Source organism: Chrysochloris asiatica, unplaced genomic scaffold (genome assembly GCF_000296735.1).
Source record: "Chrysochloris asiatica unplaced genomic scaffold, ChrAsi1.0 scaffold00339, whole genome shotgun sequence".
Classification (NCBI taxonomy): Eukaryota; Metazoa; Chordata; class Mammalia; order Afrosoricida; family Chrysochloridae; genus Chrysochloris; species Chrysochloris asiatica.
Genome location: NW_006408857.1, coordinates 2,109,396 through 2,120,693, shown reverse-complemented (window position 1 = coordinate 2,120,693; position 11,298 = coordinate 2,109,396). Strand labels below are relative to the sequence as shown.

The 11,298-nt window shown below is 40.2% G+C and overlaps 1 protein-coding gene across 1 annotated transcript; it reads right to left on the bottom strand.

Annotated features, from left to right (window-relative positions):
* Positions 1-5,927: 5,927 nt before the first annotated feature.
* On the bottom strand, positions 5,928-6,872 carry LOC102819727 (olfactory receptor 9Q2-like). Its single transcript, XM_006875789.1, has one exon. The coding sequence runs from the start codon at positions 6,870-6,872 to the stop codon at positions 5,928-5,930; it is 945 nt and encodes a 314-aa protein (XP_006875851.1).
* Between the last annotated feature and the right edge of the window lie 4,426 nt (positions 6,873-11,298).

Here is an 11,298-nt window from a genome sequence, read left to right as displayed (position 1 = left end):
ATATTTAATTTTAACAAACAGATACAGGTACGCAAGTCAGGGTTAAGCCATTTCAGCAGAATTGTCTGTATTTCAGAGTCCCTGGGTAGTACTTAACTACTAACCAAAAAGCTGCCAGTTCAAACCCACCCAATGATGGCTATGAAGAAAGTCCTGGTGATCTGCTTTCAAATGATCACATCCATTGAAAATCCCATGAAAAAGCTCTACTCTGCAACCATGAGAATAGAATTTATGGCATGTGATTGGGTTTTTTGGGTTTGGGTCTGTTTGCCATGGAATCAATTCCAACTCATAGAGACCCTGTGAGACAGTGAAGAAGTATCCCATAGGGTTTCTTTCCAAAGCTGTAATCTTTACAGAAGCATAGTGCCACACCTTGCTCCTAAGTGCAGCAGTCCTCGTATATAAAATGGGAATATTAATACCACCATCCCAAAGAGTTTTGGCAAATGGGCATATATTTTAAACAATCACCATGATTCTAGTATATAGCAAACACTTGGATAAAAGGTTATTTTTCATTCTTTTTCTTTTTTTAAACTGTCTCCCTGGCTTCTAACTCCAGTTTACCTGCAAAACTAGCTTGATCGGTCAGCAGTTTACCTGTAAAACTAGTTTGATCGGTCAGCAGTTTACCTGCAAAACTAGTTTGATCGGTCAGCAGTTTACCTGTAAAACTAGCTTGATCGGTCAGCAGTATAAGCTGACTTCTATTTTTCTCTAGACTTTGGTGGTGGTGGTTATATGCCATGGAGTCAGTTCTGACTCATAACGACCCTATATAGGGTTTCAGAGGCTATAAATCTTTATGGGAAGAGAAAGCCTCATCTTTCTCTCATAGAACTGGTGGTAGTTTTGAACTGTTGACCTTCAGATAGCAACCCGGCTCGTAACCACTACGCTACCAGAGCTCCTAAACTTAGAACCATCCAATCACATTTTAGAGACAATAATCAGCTGCCTGTGCTTCTTTGCATATCACTTATATCTTACACTTCATTTGAGGGTTTTTTTATTAACCTAAAATTCATCTACTTCTATGTGGGCTGCCAAACTAGCCTCTTAACAGTCCTGCCTTATTAAATAAAGTATTTCAACATCCACACTACCCCACCCACGGTAATCAAAATCCAACATGCCATGTTCCAGAGCTGTGCTTTCATTATTTCATATAGAGAAGTAGAAAGAGTCCTAGAATTATAACCAAGAGACTTGAGATCTAGCCCAATTCCACTGCTAACTCATTGTGTTACAAGTCCTATTAACTTATCTCGGTTTCATTTTCAATAACAGTTGGTCTAATATGAATAAAGCAGGGTTCAGAAGAGCATGCATCATATCAATGTGTTTATGTTAAACAGAATATGTCAAAAGAGACATCTGCATATAGAGCCAACTAAAATGACGAACAGAGTTGCAGCAGTTGTTTTCTTGCCACTTCCCCCATCAAGAGATTAAGTCTATGCCTCTCCCCTTGAACATAGAGGGCTTTGGGATGGAGATGTTCCATGTTTCCAATACTCTGTTAGAAAGGCCAACACAGTTTGCACCTTGCTCTCTCTCCGTTGGGATATGAACTTGGAAGCCCTGGAGGACCATGTAAGAACTCCCACGACCCTGAAAACACCTGGCTGGAGAGAAGATGCTGTCAAGATGGCAAAGAACTGAACACAGGGAAGCCCTGCTGTTCCATCCCACATTTCTATGAATCTCCCCAGTCCAGGCACCCAATCTGTGAGTGACTCTTAAGAGGATTCCAGCCATAGTTCTGACTGAAAGCATATGAACCTTTGAGTGAGAAATACCTAGCTACACCCAGTCAATGCCTTGTTGTTAAGTGTCGTCAAGTCGATTCCGACCCGTAGCGACCCTGTATAGGGTTTCCAAGGACCAGCTAGTGAGCTTGAACCACTGACCTTGCAGTCCAAACGACTTTACAGTCTGACGCATTAGCCCACAGCACCACACCAGGACTCCAGTCAAGCCCTAGCACTGTGAAAAATAACAAGATGATTGTCATTGTTTGACGTCCTTATGCTTCAGGGTGATCTGTCACCCATTGGTTACAGGATGATGTGATATACATATATAATCAGAACAGTGGTTTTATCTGGATCATGGGACACGGTGATTTATATTACATCGTTTACTGTTTTAATGATTCACAGTGAGTGCCAGGCATTTGTGGGGAGTGATAAATGAAGCATTTTTTTGAAGTGTTAAGAAAAATGAATGATTGCTTATTATGCTTAACATGCTGCCTGAATCTTCATGATTATATAAACATTGTTTAGGAGAAAATCTATAATTTTCCCCCTCAATCTGGTTTCATTCTATTCTGCATTTCATAGGCAAAGAATCACCAGGGTTAGACCCACGCCATTTGGGTTAAATTGGTCCCACCATGGTGTGCCTCTCCCTGTCTTACCTCTGACTTGGAGGTTCCACTCAGGGTGTACCTACTAACTAGTTCCATCTGTGAAATTTCATTTGCATCATTGAAAATTCACATTGGCTGTTATTTGGAGAATTTACATAGGGCACAAGAAAGAACACAGGCACACATGTTTAGGGGCTATTTCTCTTTTGGAAGAAGTACAGCCAGAAGTCTTGTCAGTTTCCTAAGTTTTCAGGATATAAGATCAACATTAAATTGACAATTTTACTTCTTTATTCAAGCAAGAAACAATTGGAAACAAAAAATTTAAAAGCCCAGTACCATTACAATAGCACCAAAAGCTATCAAATACTTAGGGGATCAATCTTACAAATCTATACACTGCAAAACATAGAACATTGATGAAAGAGGTAACCTAAATAAATGAAGAGATATGCCATGTTTGTGAGTTTTAAGAATGATTATTGCCAAGATATTAATTTTCCCAAATTGATCAATAGAGTTAATGCAAAGCAATCAAAATCCCAGCAGACTTTTATAGAAATCAACACATGAAAAAGGCACAGTACCTAGAATAGCTAAAATCACTATGAAAAAGAACAAAGTTAGAGGATTGTTGTTGTTGTTAGGTGCCATCGAGTCGGTGCCAACTCATAGCGACCTTATGCACAGCAGAACGAAACACTGCCCAATCCTGGGCCAGCCTCACTATTGTTGCCACGCTTGAGTCCATCGATGCTGCCACTTGGCCAATCCATCTCGTGGGGGTCTTCCTCTTTCTCTCTGACCCTCCACCTTACCAAACATGATATCCTTCTCCAGTAACTGGTCCCTTCGGACAATATGTCCGAAGTATGAGAAATGAAGTTTAGCCATCTTGGCCTCCGAGGAGCACTCTGGCTGCACTTCTTCCAAAATGGATCTATTGGTTCTTTGGGCATCCCATGGCACTTTCAATATTCTCCTTCAACACCATAACTCAAAGGCATAAATTCTTCTACAGTCTTCCTTATTCATTATCCAGCTTTCACATGCAAATGAGGTTATTGAAAATACCATGACTTGGGTCAGGCGCACCTTAGTTCTCAAGCTGACATCTTTGCTCTTCAACACTTTAAAAAGGTCTTGTGTAGCAGATTTGCCTAATGCAATATGTCCTTTGATTTCTTAAAGGATTAGCACTAATTCCAAGATTTATTGTTAGTATTCAAGACATTATTTGTTGTCATTGTTAAGTTGTGTTGAGTTGGTTCTGACTCATAGTAGCCCTGTATAGGGTTTCCAAGGAGCAGCTGGTGAGTTTGAACCACCAACATTATACTATTGTCATAAATATAAACAACTAGATCAATGGACGAGAAGCATGTCCTTTTCTAGAATTAGTATTTCCTGTTGACATGTCCAAAGTAAATGCCCAATAGGTATTACAGACCAGGAAAACAAGCTAAAAGACACTAGTTTGGCACCATACAACTAAGTCGTGGCAAACTGAACACTTTGGTGCCAAATTCTGAGTTCTTTGTACAACACAAATTCCTCTATCACCATCTACAGAAGTTGGTATGTTAGGAGAATATTTGCACTGCAGTTAATATTTCAGAAATGATCCCAAAGATACATTCTGTGGAGTTGCTTTATCCCATTCTGAATTCTTCAAGTGATTTTATGCAATGATAAGAACAAAATTTAAAGTATGACCCCAAGTGTCTTGGCCACCAATGCCATTGTTTTTCCTTATATCTTTTCCTAAAGTCTTTTCTAAAATATTTGTCATCTTAAAATGAAAGTTCTCAGAGTTCCAAAGCTGCATTTTATTTAATCTAGGCACTTCACAATCTCATACACAACTACACACACATGCTGACACATGCTATCATATTGCACAATACTAAGTTTCTATTGAGTCAGTTCCAATTCATACCAACCCCATGTGTAGAAGCTCCAAACAAACATTGTAGATTCTCTTCTGCTCCCACAGATTCAAGAAAGGAGAAAAATACACAAACTATAAATCCAAGGTTGGTGACTAGAGTGAGCAGTCGACCAAAGCTGGGTAGAGTATGTATGAAGATTCAAAACTTGTGCTCTAGCTGGATGGAATCCCTACTCGACCAGTTGCTCTCTGGCCTTGGGAAAATTATACAACCCTATAAGTCTCAGCTGCCTCATCTTCCTAAAGCAGAACATGCCACATAGGGTTATTGTGTTAATTAAATCCGATAATTTTGGTAGCAAACCTCATTTATTCCTAAAAGGTGATATGTTGTTGTTAAGTGCTTTTGAGTCAGTTCTGACCCATGGCGACCCTATATAGGGTTTCCAAAGAGTGCCTGATGGATTTGAACCACCAACCTTGCAGTTCAAACTGACATTGCTGTCAAGAGCTTATCCTATAGTGCCGTACCAGGAGACACATACCTAACAAATGTTAGCTGTTATCTATCTGGAGTCCTGGTATGGTGCTGTAATTATACTACTATAATTATCAGAATCCTGGTGTGGCACTGTAGGTTAAGCACTAAACGCAACATCAGTTTGATTTACAGGGTGGGTGGTTCAAACTCACTAGCCACTCCTCAGAAACCCTATACAGGGTCTCTATGAGTCAGAACTGACTTGATGGCATTTACAACAACAACAACAACAACTATAATTATTATTCAAAACTATAGAAAACTAAGAAGGAACATAACAAATTATAGGATTTGGAAAAATCCTTTTGAATCAAAACTAGTTGTATTTACAAATATGTGCATGATTTCCCAGATACTCTTGCTTCCCTCATCAAGTGTTTGTTGTGCCTGACAATGGAATGTGCTCACCATACAGTAGTAAATAAAGCAGAAGTGATCCCTACCCAATCATGCATTGTTGTTGTTGTTGTTATGTGCTGTGGAGTCGGTTCTGACTCATAGTGACCCTGTACAGGTTTTCTGAGGCTGTAAATCTTTACGAGAGCAGAAAGCCTCATCTTTCTCCCATGGAACAGCTGGTAGTTTCAAACTGATGACCCTGAGGTTAGCAACCTGATTTGTAACCACTATGCTATCAGAGTGGATCCTCAAAATACAGTCCTATGACATAGGTTAAGACCACTTGACATATAAGGACATTGAGAACTCAAGAAGTTAGAACTTAAAGGTAGAGCTCAAAAACAACTGTGTTCTTCTAACTGTTGGTCCAGAGCTCATATGAATTTGGACATCTGTGTTCTCAGCTAAGACACTGGAACCTGAGATTAATTGATTACTTCAATAAATATTTATTGAACATCTTTGATATGCCAGTTCACAGACAAAATTCTTGCTATAGTTTACTTTGTAGTTATAAGAATTAGACAATACCAAATAAGTATAAAGTATATAGCTGATGACAAGTATTACACAGAATACATCAGGAAAGGGAGGTGATAGTTCAGATGCAACTTTAAACAGCATTATGGGAAAGCCTTACCAAGAAGGTGATATTTGAATAAAGACAGAAAGGACAGAGAAACCAAGAAATGAAAGATTTTACATGGGCACCTCTAGATCCTCCCAGAAACTTTTGACCTGCTGAGGAGTTTCTTAACAGCCTCCTTGACCTCCTTGTTCCTAAGACTATAGATGAGGGGATTCAGCATGGGGGTCACCACCGTGTAGAGCACGGATATGACTCGGTCTTCCTCTGAGGATTGCCCCGAGTTATCTCGCAGGTACATGAAGATGAGGGTGCCAAAGAAGAGAGCCACAGCAGTGAAGTGGGAGGCACAGGTAGAGAAGGTCTTGGCCCTGCCGCCAGCAGAAGGAATCTGCATGATGGCTATAATGATAAACAGATAGGACACCAAGATCACCAATATGCAAGCAGGCATGACAAAAATGGCAAACACGATAATCACTACTTCCTGAGTGTAGCTTTCCCCACATGTGAGTTTTAATAGAGGCGGCAGGTCACAGAAAATAAAGTTGATCTCATTGTTTCCACAGAAGGAGAGTGTGAAGGCTGTGACCGTTCGAACAAAAGCACTGGAGAAACCAGCCACATAAGCACCAGCCACTAAGCCTACGCGGTCCTTCTCGGTCATAATGGTGACATAAAGCAGGGGTTGGCACACGGCCACATAGCGGTCATAGGCCATGATAGCCAAGAGGTAGCAGTCAATGGAGGCAAAGAAAGTGAAGAGGAAGAACTGAGCTGCACAACAAGCTTCAGAGATGACAGCACCGTGTTCCAACAGCACAGCCAGCAACTGAGGGACGATGACAGAGGAGTAGCAGATGTCCACGAAGGAGAGGTGGCTGAGGAAGAAGTACATTGGGGTGTGTAGCCTGCGATCTTTGCAGATCAAGATGATCATTCCTGCGTTTCCCAGCAAAGTGACAAGATAGAAACTCAGAAATACCAGGAAGAGAGGAAGTCCCCACTCTGGATGCTCAGTGAATGCAATAAGGAAGAACTCGCTCACAACAGTGTCATTTCTTCCAGCCATCCATTCAATGGTTGACCTGTGAGGGTGAAGACAGGGGACCTTAGATGATTAGTTCAAGTTCGTTCAAGGTTGTTGTTAAGGTTAGTTGTTGTAGAGTCTATTGCAACTCTTGGAGACCTCATGATGATTGCAGAGTAGAACTAGTCCATAGGGTGTTCAAGACTGTGATCTTTCAGAAACAGATTGCCAGACCTGTCTTCTAAGACACCTCTTGGGTGTGTGGGGGGTGGGGTGGGGTGGGGTTTAAGCTACCAAAGATGTGGCTGGTAGTTGAGTACTTAGTCATTTGCATTACTCAGAGATACCGTCATTTCAAGGTAATAACATTTTATATTGAGCATTTATCATCTCGGTGTTTGACTTCAACAAACTATGTAGTCTAAGGTGGAAATAGAAATGTAGACATCATTATGGTGCCATCCAGTTGGTTTGAACTCATGGAGACCTTACATAAAACACAATGAACCACTGTTCTGTCCTGTGTCATACTCCCATCTATCGCCATTTTGAATCCATTGTTGCAGCCATTGTTGTCAGTCCATCTGATTGAGGGGCCATCTCGTTCTCTTTTCTGCTTTACCTTTATTTTACCAAATATGATGTCCTTTTCCAAACACTGGTCCCTCATGACAACATGTCCAAAGTATGAGAGATGAAGCTTTGCCATTCTCACTTCCATGGAACATTCAGGTTGTACTTCTTTCAGAACAGATTTGTTCCTTCTTCTGGAAATCCATGATGTATTCAATGTTCTTCACCAACACAGTTCAAACACATCAACTGTGATGATCATACCATGGCTTGTATCAAGCTCATCTTGGTGTTCAAGCTAATAGCTATGTATTTCGACACTTTCAAGGGGTCTTTTGCAGTAGATTTTCCCAATGCAATACATCATTTGACTTACTAACTGCTGCTTCTCTGTGTATTGGTTGTGGATTCAAGTAAAATGAAATCCTTGACAATTTCTATCTTTTCTCTGTTTATCAGGATGCTGCTTATTGGTCTAGTTGTGAAACATTTCATCTTCTTTCTGTTGAGATGTTATCCACATTGAAGGCTGTAGTCTTTAATGTTCATTATAAATGCTTCAAGTCTTCTTTGGTTTGAACAAGGAAGGTTGTATCAGTTGTCTATAGCAGGGTGGTAATGAGTCTTCCCCCAATCCTGATGCCATATTCTTCTTCATATTGTCCAGTTTCTTAGATTATTTGCTCAGCATACAGTTTGAATAAGTATGGTGAAAGGATACATCCTTGACACAACTTCCTGATATTAGTCCCTGCAGTATTAACTTGTTCAAACCACTGCCTCTTGCTCTATGTACAGATTTCACATAAGTGGAATTAACTGTTAGAATTCTCATTATTAGTCATGCTATACATAATTTGTTATGATCCATAGAGTTGAATCTCTTTACATAGTCAATAAAGCACAGGTAACTATCTTTTTAGTGCATAGATAGCTCACACTCATAGAAATCCTTCTATTAGAATGAACAAAGAGCAAGTGAGTCTCTGACTTATAAGTCAGCTCTTGTATTTGTAACTCTGTCCCCAATTAGCTGTTTGATCTTAGGTAAGGTACTTAACCTCTCTGAACCTCAATTTCCTTTTCTGCCAGGAGAGGATCATAATATCTACTCTGCTTATGAGATAAGGTTAATGCATAAATTAAGGCTGATATGAAGTGCACTGAAAAGCTAAAAGCACTCCATATATACAAGGTGGCTATTTAAATTTCTTAATGTACATTTTAAGGAAGGAAAATTTATATTCTACAAGCAAAAGAGAATTAACCAAAACCAAAATATAAAAATCCACTAGTAGGCAGCAATGAACTCTGCTTGTACCAATATTTCTGTTGTCAGTCTAACAACATGCATGTTTAACAAACAGCTGTTAGCCTAATTAGAGTTGGCTGACTGATTAAGGGGGATTGTTTTAATAAGTACTAGTATTAACCTTGAAATCAAAAGAGCAAATATAAGCTCCTTTTAGCACCTAACAAATCTCTATAAGCATCATTTTGTTGTTCTAACAGTGCCTAATAAAAAGCAGTAATTTTACAGTACACAGCGTCCAAATTTGAAAACAGGAAAAAACAGATGTACCTCTGCCATCTGGCACTGTCTGATCGCTGTTGGTTTAGGAATCAGAATTAATAGATTTGAAGGTCCTTCAGAGAGTTCTGAGGCTCCTGGGTGGTGCAAACTGTTGGTGCTCAACTACCAACCTAAAGGTTGGCTGTTCAAAACCACCCAGTAGGCCCTTGGAAGGACGGTCTGATGACCTGCTTCTGTAAAGATTGCTGTTGTCATCAAGTCAGTTCTGACCCATAACGACCCTGTATAGGGTTTCCAAGGAGTCACTGGTGAGCTTGAACTGCCAACCTTGCAGTTCAAACAGCTTTGCAGTCTGGCGCATTAACCCACAGTGCCACACCAGGACTCCATCTGTAAAGAGTCTAGCCCAAAAACCTCCTATGGAGTAGCTCTACTCTGTAACGTAGGTAGTCCTCATAAGTCTGAATTAACTCAACTGCAAGGATTTGGAGTCTGGTTTTGTTTTTTGCTTGGTGGAAACTAGAACAGAGCTGTAAATGAATTTAATCATGTTTTCATTCCTCATGTACTGACAGCCAAGCCAATACTGAAATGAGCCATTAGGGATGATGACAAAGAAAGGAAATTAGATCAGGAAGCCTTGAACGGAGCATAAACCATCTCACCTGAATTCCACGCTGCTAGCACCTCCCCACTTTGTTCAGTGTTTCCTCCATAGTGGCCTGTGGTCTGTTGCTTTTCCACTGACAGGAGGAGCAGGGTGATGGGGAAAAAGCATTACTAACATAGAAACAGGAGTAGATTCTAGTTCACTCTCCCTAGATATGTGACCCTGGACAGGTCACATTTCCTCTGTGACCTTCAATTGCCTCCTTTTTGTTCCCATCCAATAAGCAACAAGACAGCCTCAGGTCTGTAATCACAGCTACCTGGTGGAGACGAGATCCCTCCCAGCTCCTCTACGTCTTGGTCCCACTTTATGGAGTCTCTCTTGCCTTCACAGAAGAAAGATGTGGCAATCTGTTTTCATAAAGATTACAGCTGTGGAAGCCCTATGGAACAATTCTACTCTGTCCAACAGGGTTCTTATCAGTCAGAATCATCTAAATGGTAATGGGTTTAAGGGGTTTTGTTGTCGTTGCTTTATGTTTATATTTTGTCTTTTTCCTTGCACTCTTGACAAAATAAGATTTCTCTGACACTGGAATCGCTGGTATTTTTCCAGACTGGCACAGCATACCATGAATAGTAGATCAGCCTCTCTCCCTAAGCTGATTTAATACTAGATCTTACATTAAGAGCATCTTATACTTTCTGCCCAAGCTACAAACCCTAATTGGATCCTGAGAGGAGTCTCCAAAGAGAGGCAAATTATCTTCATGTGACTTCATAACAAGGTGCCTAATATCTTTGAAGGTTTATCTTTAATTTCAAACTCCCAAAGGTCCCACCCCATGTCCTGCCATTACTCAATGGGATCTGATGGGGCGGATTCCAGTCCTGCTTATTCCTGCCATATGCTAAAATAAATGTTCTTTAAAGGCTTCCTGTATGTCAGCTGAGAATTTGGTCAAAGGTTCTATAAAATGTCACTCTACCAGCTGTGACTTGATCCCAAAAGGAGACTATTTTGTAAGCACAAGCTTTGATCCCCATTGTCAAAACAGGCTGCAATTGATGACTCTAAAATTTCACCGTTGGGCAGAAGTAGAGAATGGTGTAAATTATGATCTGTTGAATAAGCAAATATGAATGGGTCATGAGAAGGCTTTCACCAGGTAGAACGAGCAAGTTCTTGATGGTGGCCAACCCCATTTCCCCAACAAACATACATTGATTCTTAAACTTCCATGAGCTTAAGAATTACTTTGAGAACTTGGAGCATTGTACTCTTTGAAAGAACTATCTGGTGGTAGTGGTGATTACATGCTGTAAAGTCAGTTCCAACCTGTAACAACCAAATATAGGGTTTTAAAGACTGAAAATCTTTACAGGACCAGAAATCCTCATCTTTCTCCTACTGAGATGGATTCAAACTGCTGACCTTGCAGTTAGCAGCTCAACTCATAACCCGCTATGCCACCAGGGGTCTTTAAAAGATGATCTACATGGGATCAAGTTGACAAAAAAAAAAAAAAAAAAAAACTAGAAAAGTTAGAAAGCTTGAGCGTCAGTAACTTTATGTTAATGAGGAAGTAACAAGTCAGAGAAGGATGCTGAGAAGGGTTGTACAACTTGAATGTTATCAATGTCATTGAATTATACATGTACTAATTGTTCAGGGCCGAAACCAACTCAATGACACTTAACAACAATTGTTGAATTGGGGTATGTTTTCCTGTGTATATGTTCAGCAACAAT